General features: G+C 56.3%; 8 protein-coding genes across 8 annotated transcripts; 4 read left to right on the top strand and 4 right to left on the bottom strand.

The window, feature by feature from the left end:
* Positions 1–642: 642 nt before the first annotated feature.
* On the bottom strand, positions 643–2,405 carry CCM_09453 (Protein phosphatase 2C; the record flags this gene model as incomplete). The annotated part of the gene is made up of 2 exons (XM_006674587.1): positions 643–1,092; positions 1,140–2,405. 2 exons carry the CDS (start codon positions 2,403–2,405, stop codon positions 643–645), a joined length of 1,716 nt encoding a protein of 571 aa, XP_006674650.1.
* A 1,533-nt stretch (positions 2,406–3,938) lies between these two features.
* CCM_09452 (uncharacterized protein) lies at positions 3,939–4,809 on the top strand (the record flags this gene model as incomplete). The annotated part of the gene is made up of 2 exons (XM_006674586.1): positions 3,939–4,114; positions 4,683–4,809. 2 exons carry the CDS (start codon positions 3,939–3,941, stop codon positions 4,807–4,809), a joined length of 303 nt encoding a protein of 100 aa, XP_006674649.1.
* A 309-nt stretch (positions 4,810–5,118) lies between these two features.
* Positions 5,119–5,971, bottom strand: CCM_09451 (SNF7 family protein; the record flags this gene model as incomplete). The annotated part of the gene is made up of 4 exons (XM_006674585.1): positions 5,119–5,262; positions 5,312–5,569; positions 5,631–5,909; positions 5,966–5,971. The coding sequence occupies 4 exons, from the start codon at positions 5,969–5,971 to the stop codon at positions 5,119–5,121; spliced, it is 687 nt and encodes a 228-aa protein (XP_006674648.1).
* A 349-nt stretch (positions 5,972–6,320) lies between these two features.
* Positions 6,321–9,605, top strand: CCM_09450 (transmembrane GTPase Fzo1, putative; the record flags this gene model as incomplete). Its single annotated transcript, XM_006674584.1, has 2 exons — positions 6,321–6,423; positions 6,727–9,605. 2 exons carry the CDS (start codon positions 6,321–6,323, stop codon positions 9,603–9,605), a joined length of 2,982 nt encoding a protein of 993 aa, XP_006674647.1.
* A 489-nt stretch (positions 9,606–10,094) lies between these two features.
* On the bottom strand, positions 10,095–11,379 carry CCM_09449 (adenosine deaminase, putative; the record flags this gene model as incomplete). The annotated part of the gene is made up of 4 exons (XM_006674583.1): positions 10,095–10,268; positions 10,355–11,036; positions 11,135–11,274; positions 11,350–11,379. 4 exons carry the CDS (start codon positions 11,377–11,379, stop codon positions 10,095–10,097), a joined length of 1,026 nt encoding a protein of 341 aa, XP_006674646.1.
* A 620-nt stretch (positions 11,380–11,999) lies between these two features.
* Positions 12,000–13,609, top strand: CCM_09448 (uncharacterized protein; the record flags this gene model as incomplete). Its single annotated transcript, XM_006674582.1, has 2 exons — positions 12,000–12,789; positions 12,813–13,609. The coding sequence occupies 2 exons, from the start codon at positions 12,000–12,002 to the stop codon at positions 13,607–13,609; spliced, it is 1,587 nt and encodes a 528-aa protein (XP_006674645.1).
* Positions 13,610–15,262: 1,653 nt separating this feature from the next.
* CCM_09447 (Mitochondrial outer membrane translocase complex, subunit Tom22) lies at positions 15,263–15,830 on the bottom strand (the record flags this gene model as incomplete). The annotated part of the gene is made up of 2 exons (XM_006674581.1): positions 15,263–15,648; positions 15,743–15,830. 2 exons carry the CDS (start codon positions 15,828–15,830, stop codon positions 15,263–15,265), a joined length of 474 nt encoding a protein of 157 aa, XP_006674644.1.
* A 730-nt stretch (positions 15,831–16,560) lies between these two features.
* Positions 16,561–17,638, top strand: CCM_09446 (Protein kinase-like domain; the record flags this gene model as incomplete). The annotated part of the gene is made up of 4 exons (XM_006674580.1): positions 16,561–16,920; positions 16,975–16,987; positions 17,035–17,272; positions 17,332–17,638. 4 exons carry the CDS (start codon positions 16,561–16,563, stop codon positions 17,636–17,638), a joined length of 918 nt encoding a protein of 305 aa, XP_006674643.1.
* Positions 17,639–19,273: the final 1,635 nt, after the last annotated feature.

The following is a 19,273-nucleotide window of genomic DNA, read 5'->3' as shown; positions in this document are numbered from 1 at the left end:
CTGACTTTGGTCAGTCCCGGCACCAGCGCGGGCTAAACGTCCCACAGACCGCATCGGCGTCCACGGCCCGCAGGAAGTAGGCGTCGGGGGGGGGCGTCCGGGCTCGTCGGCTGGCATGTGATGCGCGTCCGTGCCGGTCGTGAGGAGCACGGCGGTCAAGGCGGAGACCTGCGCCGCCAGACGGGTCGTCGTCGTCGTTCAGGTAGTTGCCCAAGATAGAGGGGGGGGGGGGGGGGGGTTGGCGCGTGGTGATGGGGCGTGCTGTTCCAATATGGACTTCTACAACAACAGACATTCGAGCCCATCGCAGGATGTTGGTGAGCTTAAACATGGCAGATAAAAGGAAGATACAGTCACAAAACGATGGTGGGCACAACGAGACTTTAATCACACAAAGCAAGCGTTGTCAATGTATGTGTACAAAAAAGAATAAGATATAAAAATAAAGAATCCTCCTGGTACTCTTGACAGGTCTATGCGGTTTCGAGCCCGCACATCGCGCCCTACAGAAAGCCGCCCATGGTATTGCCATCATCATAAAGACAACGGCCAGGATGTTATGATCTAGTGTATAGAGAACTCAAGGCGATTCAACGCAACACCCATAGAACAAGACATGCATGGTGGCTACGGGGGCGAATGCTAGAGTACAGTACCGCCCTTGGCGGGCTTTTCTTGTACGGGCGTGTCCTCGCCAGCGCGCGTTACCTCGGTGTCCTCGCCGTCGACGACGGCAATGTCCTCCTCGACGACGGGCTCGTGCAGGGTGGTGGGCACAAAGTCTTCGTCAGTACCGTCGTATCCGCGGCCGCTATTAGTGCCTGAGCTGTCGGTGATCTTCTGCTTCGTCTCAGCGACAATCTTGTCCGCCTCGGCAGTCGTCTTGCCAGCGGCCGTCTCGGTGGCGGCGTCGGCGACGCCCTTGCTAGCTTGCTGCATCGCGTCCTTGTCGAGGCGGACGACCATGCAGGACAGGTTGTCGGTGCTGAGATGGTTGAGGGCGTGCTCGACAAGGAGCTTGGAGGCGGCGGTGGGGTCCTGCATATTGCGGACGAGATCCACGGCTTCTTGATCGCCGCATACGTCCCAGAGCTGAGGCGGTTAGTAAGGTCGCTTTCTATACATACAAGTGCACATACCCCATCGCAAGCAATAATGATAAATTCGTCGAGCTCGGGTTGGATGACAGTCTCGGTGGTGTAGGGATGCCCAGTCACAAGGTCCTTCATGTAGGCATCGCCGAGGGCGCGAGTGACGGCCAAGACGCCATTGACGCGGTTATTCAAAATTAAACCACCAGCATTGGAAATGCGTTTACCCTCATTCTCATCGCTGCCCTTGTGGTCGTATGACAAGCGAAGAGCCTTGCCGTTACGACATAAAATAATGCGGGCATCGCCGACGTTGGCAGTGTATAGAACGCGCTGTTTGTTCAGCTGAGGTTTTGACGGCCCCGGGGTAGGGGCCTCCTTGTCGGCCGAATTGGCTTTTTCCACATCACTGTTGGGCTCGGCGAGCTTGCCATTCTTGGCGGCGGGCATGGCAATGGTGGGAACGGCAACATGATGGCGGTCACTGGCAGAGCGCTTCTCCCAACGCAATACGGCAATAGCAGCAGTACATCCGCTGTTTTTAAGAGGAAGCTTTTCTAGCTGGGCGTCGCAACTCGTAAATGTCTGGTCGAGAAGCTCGGGTAGGGGGGCATTGGGGTTCTTCTTGACAATATCTTGGAGAACAAGGTGGAGCTTCTTTCCGCACCAGTCGGCGGCAAAGGTACCGGCGTGGCCATCAAAGATGGCAAAATATCCATTGTCAGACTCGGCGACTTCGGTACTTGACGCATCGGTGGAGGACTTGTCCGACTTGGCGGTGGTGGTGGCGTCAACGGCTTGGGCATCGATAAAATTGTAAAGAAAAGCATGGGTATCTTCCATGGTACGGCGACATTTTCTATTGCGGTCTTCCCAGACACCGACGCGAAAGGTGGACTTGGGGCCGGGGACAGAATCGCCGGCCGAGTTGTTTTGGTGGCCCTGGGGGACGGCCAGGGCCGGGTCCTGCTTGGCGAGTTTCTGAATGGGAGAGGCCATGTCGGGGCTCTGGCGGGAGCTTGGAGAGAAGCCAAACGAGCTTCGGGCTGAGGCGAGGAAACTGCTGGCCTTGCTGCTCACGCTGCTGCTTCGGCGTTTCTTGTCTGTAGAGCCGCCGTTATCCTGCCTGGTGGGCGGACTCCCATTGGTGTGGCGCTTCTCACCACTGGCTGGCTGGTCGGTCGTCTTGGTGGCAGCTACGGCAATGGGCTGGGGAGCAGTGCCGTTGGGGGAGGGAGACGTGCGGTCAGAGGCGGGGTTGGGATCGACGTTTGAATCTATCGAGTTGGAGTTGGAGTTGGAGCCTCCAAACATTCTATTGAGCAGACCTCCTCCGTGAGAGGAGAAGCTGCGACGCTTGGAGCCTGCCAGCTTTGTGGAGGGCTCGTGCGATGGGAGATGAAGAGGCTCGGGTTCGTCGGTCTCGTTGCAGAGGATCCGATCGAGAGGTTGGGCGGGCGTCGGGTGTCAACCGGCGAGCGAGACGGCAACGGCGGAGTCGGGTTTAAGGGTAGACGGCCGGCGGGACGGAAATAGAGACGCCGAGGCAAAATGGGAACAAATATAGGACAAAGTATATCGCGGATATGGCCTGGTAAGGAGTCGGGGTGCAGGATGCTGGCAATGGATGGTAAGCGGGCTGGCGGACTGTTGCGGGTGAGTTGCGAAAGGCGACAGTCGAGGGGACTGAGGGAGGAGGGGTGGAGGAGATAGCGGCCGAGCTTGGTGGGGTTTGTTTGGGCAATGATGTCGCGGCGGGATGTCGCGGGTAAGGGTTCAGGGCGAGCGGGAAGAAGCAGCACAATGCTCCGGAACTGGAAAGGATGGCAACAAAGGGGAAAGAGACAAGAAATGGCTCCGAACAAGTGGCTGGTGACAGACGCAGACTGGCAACAACCAGGTGGTGGCACGGGGTTTGCGAGCAGGCAAGGGATCTGGGACAGATTGTCTGGGCCTAACGGGCGGCGCGTGCGCACGTACCTTGTAGCAGATGAGATGTTGCGACAAAAAGGATGCCGCAAGAGGAAGAAAAGGTCGGCAAGACGACCGATCAAGATGTGAAAATGGTGGCCTGGGAGGAAGCACGTAAGCGCTTGTAAGATGCAAAAGAGGCAATGCTGCGAGTGTTTGGCGTGACACTGAAGTGGTCAGCAGCGGCAAGCAGGCGGATACAGGTACGTAAGGTACCGACTTTGAGGCAACTGTACCCTGGACGGGGTAGAGAGGGAGGTGCAGCACCTACAAGAACTAGTTACCAGGAGGTATATTAGTAAATGAGATATTTTTCAGCAAATATCATTGGTAACACGTTTTGTATTCAAATTCCAAGGATGATTTCCCAAATCCACAATCCCGGGCAGCACTATTCATGGCGATTACGCGGTGATGTGCCCTGGGTCGCTGTACTCGACTACCTACTCGAGCGCTACTGCCTACCCCAGCCACGTCGCCTGGTAAGTGCCGACCCAGTACTCTGTGCCCCCAGTACAGGTACCTGAGCACAAGTACCTTGCCGCCTGCTTAAAGCGACAGTGGTACCCGGCGGCGGCTCAATGTAGGGACACTCCCTACAACTGCGTGTCATAATTCAGCCATTTCCAAAAATAACCCGATTCATTTAACCAATTCACCATCACGGCCTACTTCTCCCTAACTAGCGCCCCGCGCATCCGCATGCCCCAAACTATATTCGGCGGGTACCGTGTTGCCTTTGGTGCCTCTGGTGCAAGTTGCAAGCTTGTACAATAAGTTGTAGCCACTATAACCACGAATTATCTACACTTTGCTGCTACGCGACGAATTGGCCGGCCCTAGTCCCGCCTCCTCTTACCCCAGAGTCTGTCCAGCATGCCCGATCGTGTTGGCGGCGAAGCTCTCCACATCATCTATGACGCGCTTCTTACTCCCTTGAACAGCCTCTCAACTCACGCGACAACGCTTCGGTGTTGCACCTGCAGACTACCTTGGGTAGTCAGCCACGTCACCAGCATTCAAGAATCTTCTGGAAGAAGGATGGATTTCTTGTGAATTTCTAGGCTAATGCCTCTCAACAGTCTCCCCTTGGAGACACGAACCCCAAAACTCTGCTTCTGCCTCAGCTTGAGCTGCTTGAAATGCACTGCAAACGAATAGGATTTACGCAATTCCTATATCGACTACATTGTTAAGATCACTGGCGCGGTTTTATCTGAATCCGAAACCTCAAACATGTCTCTGCCCTCAATAGTTACCAAACTTGCACTCCAACGACTGGGTACTGGGTAGATCCTCCCAGCTGTGGCATCTTGTTTTCCCTGCTTCCGTAAAAATCTACATCAGCATCTATTTCGATCCGCGCTATGGTTATGATGTTGAGATACAACCCGCAGATAGTCAATGTACTTTTTAATGCATGTAGTTTATTTTTCTCGTCGCACCCCTAGTCCTCTTTCTAGGCTTGTCCCGCAGCCTGTATCACACACACACACATACATACCCTGTATTGTCTCGTCTGACTTGTGATGTGCCGCCCCCGTCACCACTAGCTACAAGCCACTCGGAAGCATCGAAACGCACATGGGGGAATAATTGACTCGCACTTCTCCGCCGTAGTTCCCTGAAGCCTCCTCACCGCGGTTGTCGCGGCTTACCCGCGGACCCAGCATCCATATTCCCCGCGATCGGCCCGGGCAACCCCACGAACCCGGCTCGGGCTACGGAGGATGCGCCGGCGTTATGAGATCGACTTCCTTTCCGTATGATTTACAGAGAGGAACATCTTGGAAGTTTGAAACTTCTGATTTCTTGGTCCGCCAGTGACTAACGAGGGGAGGCTCTAGCCAAGCCCGTCCACACAAAGAGTCTCTTCCCGGGCCATACAATGTGATACGGGCAGCTAGAGGAATGGCTGTATATAAGTTTCGGCTTGCCGAATAAAATCAAATAGACAATGGGGAAATTGTAACAGAAATAGGTAGCCGTCCACCTTCACTCGTAACGGCTGTAGCATCGCTTCATCTCGGCATCTTCATCCGTACACCACTCAGCATCACTTTCGCAGATTATCCAGCCTTGCTTCCAAATCGTTGTCGACAGGATCGATGTCGCCTCCACCGCCGCCCCCGCCAACCGCCTGTGCAATTCTGCCCTCGGGCTGGACGGGGTTTCCGATGGTCGTGGGCGTCGCTCCAAGCTACAGCATAGGTCAGCATTGTGTCTGTATCTCGAGTGAAGGCACGTACTGCTTGATTGAATTCGATGCCAATATCCTCCAATACTTGCTCGACAACCTCGTCGCCTTCCTCCTCGACACCAACGTCCATGGCGTCGTCGACGGCGTCGTCCATCATTTCTTGTCTCTGCTCCATTATGTCGTTTTCTCGTTCGAATTCCATGGCGATGCGTTGCAGCTGTGGCAGGTTCATCGACTTGTTCATGCTTCCGAGTGCCATTGTAGCGCCCTTCATGGCCTGCATCATTTGCTCGTTGGTTCGATACGTCTAAGGCGGGGGAGAATTAGCAAACAGGGCTTCTGGGGGCGAGGTGGCGTCGCCGGCGTACCTGGAGACGCAATGAAATCTGTTGCAGCTGGCTGCGCATGCCGTAAAACTTTTCGACATATCTCCTCGTGCGAACGAGATCCTTGGCCTGGATCTTGCAGGCACCCATCTGGCCGTTCTTGGCGCTCGTCTTGATCTGTTGGATGAGCGTCTTTTCTTGCTTCTCCAGCTTGACACGGGTCTGGTCGAGCTCGCGGATGGCCTTGTCAAGCATGCGCTGGTTCTTCCGCAGACGCTCCGCCGGCGTGACGCGCTTGCCAAAGGCCCATTCGAGCATCTTCTGGCGGTTAGCAGCTGGGGATGGGCGATGCCATGGGCGGGTGCATGGGCGCTCACATTCATCGTGTCGCTGGGCAAAGGCCTTGCCTTGTATGTGATGGGCCGTATTCAGCAGGCAGTTTGGGAAATGTGGCGGGTCGGTGCTTCAATGTCGAGGGAGGAAAGCTAGAGTGGTGGCCGTGGTGATGTGATAGGATAGATAATGGTGGGATACAATCTGTCTGCCTGCGCAACTTCGCAACTACGTAACGGGTGGTCGTGTGGCCGACCACTGTAGAGTCACTAGACCCACTTGAATACCAGTTGCTTGTAAAAACGCTCATGGTGAACTGTAATTTGTAGCTTGTGATGGATTACATTTTTATTTGTATGCTTATGAATGATACTGTTAAAGTACGGAATTGTTTATGAAATGGGTTTATTTATTCTTTTGCGTGACCGTGCTGCCGCGTTGAAGGGCCCGGAAGGACTGTCCGCCGGCTGCGTTGATATGTGGAATCAGGCACGGAACTGCTGTAAGGAGTACAGTTGCCGAGCATAACGCCTCGTCCGAAGAGCGAATGTGGAAGAAAGATCTGTCGTGACCTAGAAGCTATGCACATGTTGCTGTGCAGATAATTCCGGCATTGGTCAAGTAGACGCGCTGCTTAGAGGGCATGTCCATCACCCACCGTATTCATAGAATCGCATGTAGCAAGTTCGACCCTCGTTGTAATTACAAGGTTTTCAGATAAGAAGATGGCAATGCCATATATTAATATATTAATTTCGTACCTTGCGTGGCATTGCTGCATTGCTGCATTGCTGCCAACTTACAGCACAACAGCGAACAGTGGACTCGGCGGCGCACTGGCCAATCAACGGCCCACGCTCCCCAGCGGGCAATTTGCCTCCCCGAATCAAATACATCACGCCACGGTCGGGGGCGACTCGTCCTGCTTCTCACATCGCAACGTCACCACAGCTTGCACCCTTTCTCACTCAACACTCGCATCGAAATGCTACCAGCCAGGCTTGTATCGCTATGAGCCAGGAGTATGCAAATGCCAAGGGCAAAGCCCCTGCGCCGCAGGATGCTGAGCCCATTGCCAGTAACACCGCGGCTCGCCACACCAACGACACCAAGTTCATGACGGTCGGCAACGGCGTCGCTTCGGAACACGCCGCCCATCTGCAGCACTTGATTGACATTGATTCCGGATATGGCGGAAGCACTGCCGGGGATGACCAGACCGCCATGACGGGCTCAAACTGGGATGCGCCCCTGCAGCACGAGCGACAGTCCGGAGTCGTCCATCAGATCTGGTACAACCGCCAGCGCACCGCCCTCGGCCGCTCCATCAACAAGGTTCTCGAGCTATTGAATAGTCTTCAGGAGACAAATACTTCGTGGCCTGCCCACTACCCCTCCGTACAGCGTTCGGACCTCGAGGCCAATGCCACGCGACCGGGCCTACAGCGCATCAGCACCATGGCCCCCGATGCCGCCGCCTCGACTTCTTCGGCGCGAGCACAGCCTCCAACCCTCCGACGGGCCATGACATCTCTCCAACATGGCGCCCCCGAGTCTAGCGCCGCTGCCGAGCGAAGAACAACCCCCGAACCCAGACTCGTCTCACCACAAATCGCACAAGAATTCTCCATCCTCAAACTCGACCTGAAGCTAGGCTCTCTACACCACACCGAGCTCGTCCACTCGCTAGAAAAGCATTCGATTGCTGCTCTTCTTGACGGCAAGATTGCCTCGAGCATCAAGCACCTTATTTCCCTCCGAGAACGCATCGAAGACACGACAAGTAAAGTGCTCATTACCGGAGACTTGAACGCAGGCAAATCAACCTTTTGCAATGCGCTTCTTCGCCGGAAGCTGTTGCCCGAAGACCAGCAACCATGCACCGCCATATTTTGCGAAGTACTCGATGCAAGAGAAAATGCTGGCCTGGAGGAAGTCCATGCTATTCATAGAGACGCCATCTATAACCGAAGCGACGAGAGCACCTACGACGTATTCGCTCTGATGGACCTCGAAAGGATTGTCGGTGACAACGACACATATACACAATGCAAGATTTTCGTCAAGGATGGCAGAACGATTGACGAATCACTGCTCAACAACGGTGTTGTCGACATAGCACTCATTGATGCCCCTGGTCTCAACTTTGACAACACAAAAACCACTGCCATTTTCAGCAGGCAAGAAGAGATTGACGTAGTAGTATTTGTCGTCTCGGCTGCCAATCACTTCACACAGTCTGCACAAGAGTTTATCACAACAGCGGCCGCTGAGAAGGCCTATATTTTCATGGTCGTAAACGGCTACGACAACATACGAGACAAGGAGCGCTGCCAAAAGACCATACTGGAACAAGTCGGCAGGTTCAGCCCGCGCACTCGAAAAGAGGCCGACGAGCTAGTTCACTTTGTGTCCAGCAATGCCATCCCGCTTGGCCCGTCGCCTCCAGGAGGGCCAGGCGGCGGCGGCAGCTCCAGCGGCGGCGGTGGTGGAGAAGACCCAGACGACGGTGGCAAGGGCAAGGGCAAGGATCTGGACAAGATCCGGGACTTTGAGGCCTTGGAACAGTCCCTTCGCAGATTTGTCCTGGAAAAGCGCGCGAGGTCCAAGCTTGCTCCCGCCAAGACGTATCTTGTCAATATCCTCAACGACGTCAACACTCTTGCCATTGTCAACCAGGAGGTCGCCCGCTCTGAGATTGACCGCGTCGCTCGTGAGCTCAGAGAACTGGAACCCCAGTTAGAATCGACCAGAAAGGCCAGAACCGAAGTAGATGATCAGGTCAACACCAGCATTGAAATCACATGCAAGGAAGTCTATGATGATACCCGCTCTCAACTCACAACTGCCATTACTGAGTCTGGCAAGACCAAGTACGACATACCATATCCCGGCTTGTTTGGTGCCTTTGCATACGCCGAAGACCTGAAGGAGGCCATGCTGTCGCAAATATCCGAGGCAGTGCATATCTGCGAAGACGCAGCCAGACAGCGGACAATGCGTGGCGTCAACACCATCAAGCAGCTTGGCTTACTACATATCGGCGATGAGTTCCAAAACCTGCACTTCAAGCCCGAGGTCATGTTCCGTCGCAAGCGCGATGCTCTTGCGCGCAACGTTCACATCCCCACGCAGTTTTGGGACTTTTTCGACTTGTCCACCATTCTGCACAAGCAAGAAAAGCTGGCCAGCACGAGCATGGCCCTCACCGTTGCCGGCGCCATCGTGCCGCGCATGATTGGCATGGGCAGCTGGATGGACCAGGCCCTCACGGCGACCAAGGTGCTGAGCAACGACAACCTGCGCCAGCTGATTCTGCCCGGCATCGTCATTGCCGCCGTGGCCGCGTCGGCGTATGTCCTTCAACAGATCCCCAACTCCCTCCCGCCGCGGCTCGCGACCAAGATTACGCAGCAGCTGGCTGACATGGACTACGTGCACGGCAACTCGGCCCGCATCGCCTCATCGGTCCGCAAGGTCCTCCGCTACCCGGCGGATAATCTGCGCGTGCGCCTCGAGCAGAGCGTCAAGGAGCTCGATCACCGCCGCGACGAGACGGTCCAGACGCGCGCCGAGAGCGAGCGCGCGGCCAACTATTTTGGCGACCTCGCTCTCAAGAGCGAGATGGAGCGCAGCAAGGTCAACGACGTCGACCTCGATGCGCCGCCGCCAGGCCAGCACTGAATAAGGAGCGTTTCAAAAAAACGGGCAGCAAGTTACGTGACCTTTCCGTACCGGGGCATGATGAGTATGAGCGCTGGGCTGGGGAAAGGTGGACTGTGAAGGACGTTTTGCGGCACAAGCTGGAGTCCGCGTTTGTTTTCTTTGGGATTCCTCGTCTCCGGTGCATTTTCGCCATGGCACCACTACAGCAGTCTTGCGAGGCGAGCTGGATATATATAACTGTGAAAGATTTGATCCTTTGTTCCGGTCTACTTTTTTTCTTTTCGAACACCCTTTTCGGCGGCTTGCTACAATGACGATGGCAAAATGAGGTTCGAATCGAACAAGCTGCATTCCTAGAAATAACCATTCCGCTCAGCATATTTTACTGCGGTATTCGATAGCGCAGTAGTTGACATGCTCGAAAAGAGCGTTTTCAGAAAGTCCTGTAATAGTGAATACATCTTGTGACGCCCCAAGGGTTCATCTCATCTACCCATGTTGCTTGCTCTACGACGTCCACATGACGGATCGAAGCCACTCTTTGTCGTCGTCGCTTCCAAACGTCGCGTCAATGGCCTCGCGCGCGAGTGAGCAGATGGCCGCGCGGTCGAGGTGGAAATGCTCCGCGGCGAGCGCGTACTCGTTGGACAGCGGGCTTCCAAACACGCCCACGTCATCCGTCTGCCGTTGAACCGTTAGCAACAAACCTCGCCCAAGAGAGACACGGGAAACCAAAAAAAAAAAAAAACAACCCGCCACACACATACCCCGAGCGAGATCTGGACCGCGTCCACCGTGCGCCAATACCCAAAGTGGTGGTCCGCGAAGCCGCCGGCGCCAGCGCGGACCATGCCCGCCTTGACGTTGCAGCTCAGGCAGAGCTCGACGCACAATCCCCTCGCAGCAATCTCGCGGCGCGCCTCGTCGTCGACCCAGATGACGTGGCCGAGGCGGCGGGGCTGCCAGCTTAGCAGCAGCGCGAGCTCCTCGCGGGCGCCCGCCGGCTCAGCCTCGCCAAAGTGCACGGCGAGCGGCAGGCCGGCGGCGCGGGCGCGCGCAAACACGGGCTCGAAGACGCGCACGGCGCCGCCGCAGCGCGCCGTCGGGTCGCCGCAAAAATCAACGCCCACGACCACGCCGCCGGGCTGCAGCGCGGCGGCGAGGTCCACGACGGCGGCCGCGGTGGCGACGTCGTGCCGGCGGTCCACGGAGAGCAGCAGCCGGGTGCGCATCGTCGGGTGCGCGGCGTTGAAGGCGCTGATGGCGCTGATGATGGTGCGCGCGTAGCCCGCGAGGGACAGCTCCGGCGTGGCGCGCGGCGTCGTCCGCAGCTCCAGGTACACGACGCCGTCGGCGTGGAAGTCGCGCAGCACGGCGGCCGTCATCTCCGCGAGCGAGGCGGCGTCGCTGAGCAGGTTGTAGATGTAGCTGCTGAACAGCGGGAAGAAGCTGGCCGGGACAAGACAAAAAAAGAATCAGCTTGTGGGCGCGGCGTTTGGTGGGAACGACGGTGCGGAAAGAGGGGGGCAGGGCAAACAACTGCTCACGCTTGCACGCTAAAGTCGTGTTTGCCTTCGGGCAGCAGCTCCATGGGATCCTGCATGTCGGTCTCGCCGGCGTCCTTTTTGCGCCGCCATATGTCGTGGAGCGTGCGTCGCGAGACGCTCCCCGTGAGGTGGGCGTGAAGCTATCGCGGGGTAAGTAAGGCTGTCCGTGCTCGTGTGACTGCGACCCCGTTTGGGTCAGGGAGGGACCAGCGTACCTCGATTTTGGGCAGTGCGACGTAATCCATGCCTTGATCTCTTCGAATCGGGTTATGAGGTGAAGACGGCAGAAATTCCTCAAGAGAGCCCTTGTCCGCACGCAGAAGACTTGGGCGCTGTGGGCCTAGTACCCGACGTTGCACAGCTGATGCAATCAATGTCTTGGATGTATGTATGTAAGCCACACATCACGGGCTGATAGGCCAGGTTTATACAGATCAGTTTACGGATATACCCAGTTTTATATAAATCAGCTTCCCCGCAACTCTTGGGATATACATGGAGCGCAGCTGCAGCATGTTATCGCGCCAGCCAATCTGGCGCGTGCTTCGTGCCCAACGAGCACTCACGAGCGCAAGTCTCGGAATGGCCATTTTTACTCTGTATCCATGGAACCCTGGCCCAGCAGTCTCCCGGGCCACCACGATGTGCATATGCACGAGAACACTTATTCCTTACCTCGGGAGCAAACAAAGCAAACAGCAGACTTTGACCTGCAGCCGCCCGGCGCTGGTCAACCGCCGTCATCCTCCTACGTGGCTCTCTTGTTCACGAATAAAAAGGCCCTCCTCTGTCGCCATGCAATCACTCGTTACATAAATCGTCTGTTCGACGGCTGGTGCTGCTCGAGTCCGCCATCCAAGCCGCCATGCTCCTCCAACTGCCGCCCGAGCTGCTCACCAGCGTCTGCGCCGTCCTCCCCAACAGCGACATCAAGACGCTCCGCCAAACGTGCTCGGCGCTCAGCAAGCGCGTGCCACTGCGTCTCACGCGCGTCTTCCTGTCGCCAAACCCGCTCAACATCAAAGTCTTCCGCGCCGTCGCCGACCACCCGCACCTGCGGCTCGGCGTCTGCGAGATTGTCTACGACGACGCCCGTCTCAGGACCAGCTGGCTGACGAGCCACCTCGACGACGACGACGCTCCCGCCGAGGCAGCAGTAGCAGCCGACCAGACGCCGTTTGAGCGCTACCGCCAGCGCACCGCCGGCCGGGCACCCGCGCCGCCTTCACCAGCAGACCGCCGCGCGCATGCCGAGCGCGCCGCGCAGCACTGGTTCCGCACGACTTGCCGCCGCGACGGCGACGACGCTGCGCTGCTTCCGTGGGCGCAGTGCTGGCCCGTGTACGCCGCGCTGGCCCGCCGGCAGCTGCGCGTCGTGGCGGCCGGCGCCGACGAGCGGGCGCTCGCGTACGGGCTCGCGCGGTTCCCGCAGCCGCGGCGCGTCGTCGTCACGCCCGCCGCGCACGGCGTCGTCCCGCACGCGCCGCTGTACCAGACGCCCATGATCCGGGCACTGCCTCCGGGCGGCTTCTGCTATCCGCTGCCGCGCGGGTGGCCCTGCGTGGCGGGGGCCAGCGCCGCCAGCACGCTGCCGTGGCGGGCGGCCGCCGACGGCGAGCGGGGCCCGCGGCGACCGAGGCCGAGGCTGCGCGGCAGTGCTGGCGCGGACTGCGCATAGTGCTGAAGCAGCTGGCCGAGGAGGTCGCCGTGCGCCGGCCGCCCGCGCTCGTCGTGCCGGAGCTCGTCGTCGACGTGCACGGGCTCAACACGGGGCTGAACCCGCACCTGTTTGCGCAGCCGGGCGACGACTACGCCCACTTCGCGACCATCCTGTCGCAGCCGGGCTTCCGCCGCCTGGACCTGCCGCTCATGCTGGGCGGCCTCGTCGCCGAGCGGTGGGCGTGCCTGGTGGGCGGCTGCTTCCGGGCGTTGCTGGCCAAGGCCCGGGACCTGGCGCATTTCCGCCTCGCCGGCGATGCAGACGATGGTGGCGACGACGCGGCGGTCGTGGTCCCGCCGGGGAGCACACGGCACTGCCCGCTGGCGCGCATCCTGCCGGTGAGCCGCTGGCGGAGGCTGCGCCACTTTGGCCTGTACCGCGTGCCGGTGCAGACGGAGGACGTGCTGGCCGTGCTGGCGGCTCTGCCGGAGAGCGTGCGCTCGGTCGAGCTGAGCTTTTTGCTGTTTGTGGAGGGCGAGGGGGCGAGCTATCGGCGGCTGCTCGAGGAGATGAAGGCGCGGCTGCGCTGGGGCGCCAGACGAGTCGAGGACAGGCCGCAGGTGCGCATTGGGCTGCCGGTGAGGGGGGACGAGCAGCCTGGTCGTGGCTTGTGGCTCGAGAAAGAAGTCTCTGCGTTCTTGTACGGTCACGGGCGCAACCCGTTTCCCTCGGGCGCTTGCAGGGCAGAATACGGCATGGGCATCATAATGGATGAGTTTGAGCCGGAATACGAGCAGCCTTATGTCGACACATAGAGATGATCAAATGAGGCAAGCACTCCTCTGAAACGGAACATGTCCAACGGCAAATCAGCTTTGTAGGAATGTAGCTATACTGGTGCTCGACAATCCTGAACTTGTTCAAGAACCCCGCGCGAATGTACGGGCTTCAGCTAGAATCCAGCCTACTATAGAATCCATCCCGCCTTCGCTGTCGCTCATACAGAAGTGACGCACGTTCGGTCCGCCTAAGAGAAGCTGCATTAGCCGTCAACACTTTCAAAAGCTGGTCAGCACTCACGCAGTATAAGTTCTGGTACTCGCAGCATTTCCAGAATCCAAAGCCGCAAGCGCCGCCCACGCCGCTGCACACGGGGCGTCTCTCCTCCAAGACACCGGCCGAGGCGAGGCTAGCTAACAAGGCAAACGCAACCACGGTGAACTTCATTTCTAGAGTGTGGAATCGGGTATGTAAAGAAGAGTAGAACGCAAAATGGCATGTACCGAGACGTGCCTCATCGACGAGCCGCGACGGGGGCATATATAGAGAAATATTCAGGGCAAAGAGCCCGCCCAAGAAACCTTGACAAATCTCGACATGCAGTCTCGTGTGGCTACATTGAATTCACGGGACCATGTAGTCGCAAAGACGGCCAGAACTGTCTAGCGGCGGCAGCTGCACCCTCAGCTCCTCCAGCTCTACAGGGCTTCACATGAGATAAATGCTCTTCTTCGCCTGCCTTCTCCGGTGGAACAAGCATGTCGTGTTACTTCTCGCCCCCGATGGTCCGCAGATTTCTTCTCAGGGAGCCCCCTCCGGAGATGTTTCAGTCCGGTGGCGAACCTTGGTAACACTGGAATGGAGTGGCTTCAGTCCTCTTGGAGGTTGAAGCAGTGGATAGTACACCGATTCTCGGAGCACAACGTCCGGGGGCTGAGAACGAGAAGCCGTGGTAATGTGGTTCAACACCGGGTTGCCTTGTTCGCGACGGGAATGTGTGAGACGGGTATCGCAGCGTGGCGTTTTCTGGCTCAAGATGCGGTCGGTAGAGTTCCCTTTATGTAAAAGTGTGCATTTCCCAGCAGTTAGTATGCAGCAGCAAGACACCGTCGTCAGCTCGGTCCCCCTCGTCTTCAAAGAACGGGAGGAGCCACGGCGGTGTTCGCTGCCAATGTCCCGCATCTGCACGTAGCAACGCCTGCCTTGCAACAAGAGTCCAAGTAACCTTCAAGTGGAGTCGATATTCAGTTATACAACAGGAGAAAATCTCAAGCCTACGCGAGGCACCGTGGTAATATACATGCGCAAACCCCAATCCCATGAGAAAATGCTGTGAGCTGGTACAAACGCCTCAAAGTTGACAACCTCGTGTGCAAGCATCCCTCTTTCCGAAAATGTCTGAAATCCTCTTTTTGCTTTTCTTGTCTATACATCCCAAAGTACGTCAGTCTGCCAAATGGCCCTTCGGCATCCAGAACTGCCATAAAGAGGCCGTTGAAACTGAACTGGGCATTTCGCATCATGGCAGCCCTTGTGTCTTTTGCTAATTTTACACGCGGTACATCATGTCATCATCACATGGTACCGGGTTCCCGTTCCACACTCAGGCTCTGGGAAGGCCTCTCTGCTTCTTTGGTTTTGCCTGCCGCTAGACAGGTCGCTGGTAGGTTGAGTTGACGATGCTTCCTTTACAAAGCAGGCTTGGCTTGGCCCTGGCCCTCGGCGGCAAGGGCAGCGCCAACGCGGTCGGCGGTGCTCTGCTCCTCGGCGGCGCCGGTCAGCATGTCGCCGCCGCTCTGGCGCATGTTGTACTCCTGCTCCATGGCGGCGTACTGCAGGTCCTCGTGGAACGACAGAGCAAAGGGGACGCCGAGGAAGAGAATCGACGTGGTGACAACCCAGGCGCTCTTGCCGCTAAAGGACATGACGCTCCAGGCGCGGCTAGAGATGGCGCTCGCGCTGTCGGCGATCCAGCCACGGGTCTTGGGGGGCACGATGTCGCGGAGGGCGTAGAGGCGCTCGGCGAAGCTCTCCTCCCGGGCATCGAAGTCGGAGTCGTTGGAAATTTCAGACTCTAGAATGATGCATTAGCAAATGGTCCAACGAAGCCGGTAAGGAGGCAGCGCCATGGCGCAAAGTGCGCCGGCGCAGCCAGTGCAGGCACGTACCGGTATCCGTGTAATCCTCGTCATTCTCGTACTGGGCACCGGGGTGCTCCTGGAAGTGTTCGTCCTCGACCTCGGTAAGGGTAACCATTTTGTCGGCTGTGTATTAATATGGGATAAGGAGAGAAGGCCGTCGGGATGAAGCGCCGACTAAGAGGGATAGGAGGTCGCTGAAGCGGTCGCAAGAGATGAGAGCAGAGGGGATCCTCGGCGAATGAATGACTTGGATGATTAAAGAGGATGAATTACAGTGCCGGTTGTCGAAAGTGCCAATGGGCGAATTAAAGGCTGGCTGGTAGATGGTTGATATGAGCTCCTGACAGCAGTTTAAAAATTTCGGCCTTCGTCATTCTGCTAGTAGGAGTATGTCCAGCTTTGTCAATGTGCACGTGACAGGTGGGGCTTCCTTTTTCCTAGCATTACCGCACTCTGTGCACTGCATAACTACCTAGGTAGGTACACAACATTAGTTATCCCATAACTTACAGATGTCAACAGAGTACAGCGTAGTTGTCCCGTAATTCCTTCAAAATCTATAATTCATCTTGCTTATATGTCCTTCTTTCCTATATTCTTGCATGTCTTACATTTCTTACGTGTCTTGATTTTTTCCTACCTTACGTTATTAGTCGCACCCACACGCCTCGTTACACAAGAGAATTGACCACCTCATGATTTCGTTCGAATCTGCAGCTTCCTCTAGCGGGGACCCCTGGACACCTGAGCCTCGAGAGCGATAATATATTTATTTCTTTAGACTACATATCGTCAGAAGCATTGTCAAACCCACGCGATTCAATTTCTTTCCCTCGCGAAAAAACATGAGCACGCCTGAACTTTCATCTCGGGTTCTAAATTGCGTGGCCCGTGTTACTGGCGAGCCATGCAAATTCATTCTCGATACTCGTGCAAACCCTTTCCAAGGGGGGCAGCGTCTCGTGTTTGCCCTCGAATCGGGGGAGAGCCAGCGGTTCGCGGTTCGTGTGGACCGCAACGTCTCCGAGTTCACTCGGAGCATGACAGAGGAGGAGATCGAAATGCTTAAATCCATGAGAAATCTTCAACTTCCACATCTCCCCTCCCTTGTGCATTATGAGCTCGAGCCGTCTCCGCCTCTGGTCGTAACAAACTGGGTGGATGGACACGAGCTCACATGGTCTGATGCCACGCCTGCACCCCATGTACGAAGACATGTTATACGGACCATCGCTGAGGTAACTCTGGACTTGTTACAGATACAAAGGCCAGGTCTGTGGAATAGTGCCAATTCGCAGGGCATGACTAACCGACCATAGGGATATCGGCGCTAGATTGGATCACGGGAAAGATTACCAGATCGAGGGTCAACCGTGCGGCAGAGGGTAAGCTGCAAGGCGTGTCTTTGTCAGACGCTGAACGTCTGAAATCGCAGATACCCGACTTTCATCTGCCCTGCTTCGACCAAGAGCCTCGAGTTTTGGTTCATGGCGACTTGAAAGCGTCAAACATCATTATGAATGGTGACAAGCTGGCCAGGCAAGTTCTGGCCAGCAAGTTCTGGCCAGCAAGTTCTGCGCAGGCAGTCGAGGTTGCGGCGGCTAATATCTGTACAGCGTGATTGACTTGGGCTTCGCACAGCTGGTTCCGTTGCAATTCGCGACTTTCTACCCGGCATTTCTGACAAACGAGCCGCGCCGGACGGGGGACACCTTCGATTGGTCTTCATGTTCGTATTCCGAAAGGCAAATGGAGGACCGCAAATTCTTCCTTCAGTGCATAAAGGACCTGGCGCCGATCAAGGGCCGCGAGGCGGACGTGTACTTTGAGATCCTCGCCCGAGACGACCAAGAAACGCGGCACTGGTGGCTCTCTGCCGTATCCCGCCTCGACATGATGGTGGCGTTGAATAGCAAGCCGTGAGAAGAAAAGCTTGCAAGACGTGGGAAGAGTTTCCGTCTATAAACCTGCAGGCTTGACTCTCGGGCTGGAGGAATTGGCAGACCTGTTGGGGGAGAGCACTATCTGGGCTTTCAAGATAGGGGTCTAGCCATGTCACAGCTTGTTTCTGACTTTTCTGACTTGTTACCTCTCTTTGTGAGTGAAAGAAGGACGATGCTCGGGTGCGAAAGGAGAAACTCTTCGATTCAACATCTAGGCGCTTGATAATGGCACACCCTGCTAGCGTTCTTCCCAGGCACAGGGTAAGCAGTTCCGCGAGATGAATGTTCATTTTGAAAGAGATTTTGTTTACTCGGATACAAGAGTCCAGAATGCGAGAAAACAGAAGAAGAATCAAGCCATGAACAAGCATGCGAGGCCTCGTGATGTCAAGTCCATGCATCTGTGATGGAGTATGTTCCATAAATGATGGAAGGGGGATGAGAGCCAACAAGGATAAGTGACAAAGCAAGAACATGGGGAAAGGAGGAAGACGCGGCCGGAGCCACAATACACCCAGGATCTCGGGACGCCGTCGAGCGTGGGATTTACCCCGTGGTATCTGCCATTCGACAGGGGACGACGGGAACAAGATTGGCAATTTATTCGTTAGCGTCCGACGGAAAGAGAGGGAACAACGGATGGAAGACCAACAGCAAAGTCAAAAGTCAGTGAGGGCTGACAAAGGTCCAGGGCCTGCCGCCTGAGGTTGAGAAGCGGATTCCGGGGGGCCGTGTGAATGCGGGGGGGACTGGGAGGTTGTTGGGATTTGGAGAAGAGCGGTGCGTGCCACGTCTTGAAAGGTTGGGGAACAAAACTACTACAAACTTGACCAGTATTTTTGACCCGTCACCCTCATTGTTGCGTTATTACCAACGCATGAAAAAAGGCTCATACGATTGAAATGAAACAGAATCGTCACGAGATGCTCCCAAGCTGAGGTGTACGGGATTACAGAGAGAATGCCCACAAGCCAAGAGGACTTTGATTTTTTTGGAGAAGAGGCGCGGTACGGGGCGAGGTACCTGTCCAGGGTATGCGTGTCGCTTAGCTGGACTCGGTACCGCCGGATGTACCGAAATTGGGGAAGAGGCTGGGGGTGTGAGAAGGCGTTGAAACAAAAAAAAAATCGACATGCCATTATTTGAACCGGAAAATGGGAATTAAAAAAAAAAGGTTTGGGAAAATGGCAAGACAGTACTCGGGCCTTGAGCTAGTTTTGGGAGTGTGGATTGTACCTACAATCGATCCTTGCTCGCGGCGGCGCGGGGGAGGAGCGAGAGAGGGGCTGAGGGCATCGTGACCTCGCTGAATTTTCTGTATGGTTGTATGGTTGCCCTTGATCCATGCCTGCAGCTACAGGGCCCTGGGGTGACGACAAGCTGCTGGTCAGTGATACAGTACTTGAGTTGTTCGGGAGAATTGCCGTTTTTATTGTCTTTATTTTTTCATCATCTTGCTCGTAGTTTCCATTTATATATTCCATTTTTTTCTCCTTGATCAAAATCGTGCCTATTCGTACCAAGTGCACTGTACAGATCGCCAGTGTGGTCCTTCACCCGCATCGCTACCGAAAGGGGGCGGAATACAGAGGCATTGACGAATTGACAGGGGTGG

Source organism: Cordyceps militaris, assembly GCF_000225605.1.
Source record: "Cordyceps militaris CM01 unplaced genomic scaffold CCM_S00009, whole genome shotgun sequence".
NCBI classification, from domain to species: Eukaryota; Fungi; Ascomycota; class Sordariomycetes; order Hypocreales; family Cordycipitaceae; genus Cordyceps; species Cordyceps militaris.
This window is presented reverse-complemented; position numbering and strand designations above follow the sequence as displayed.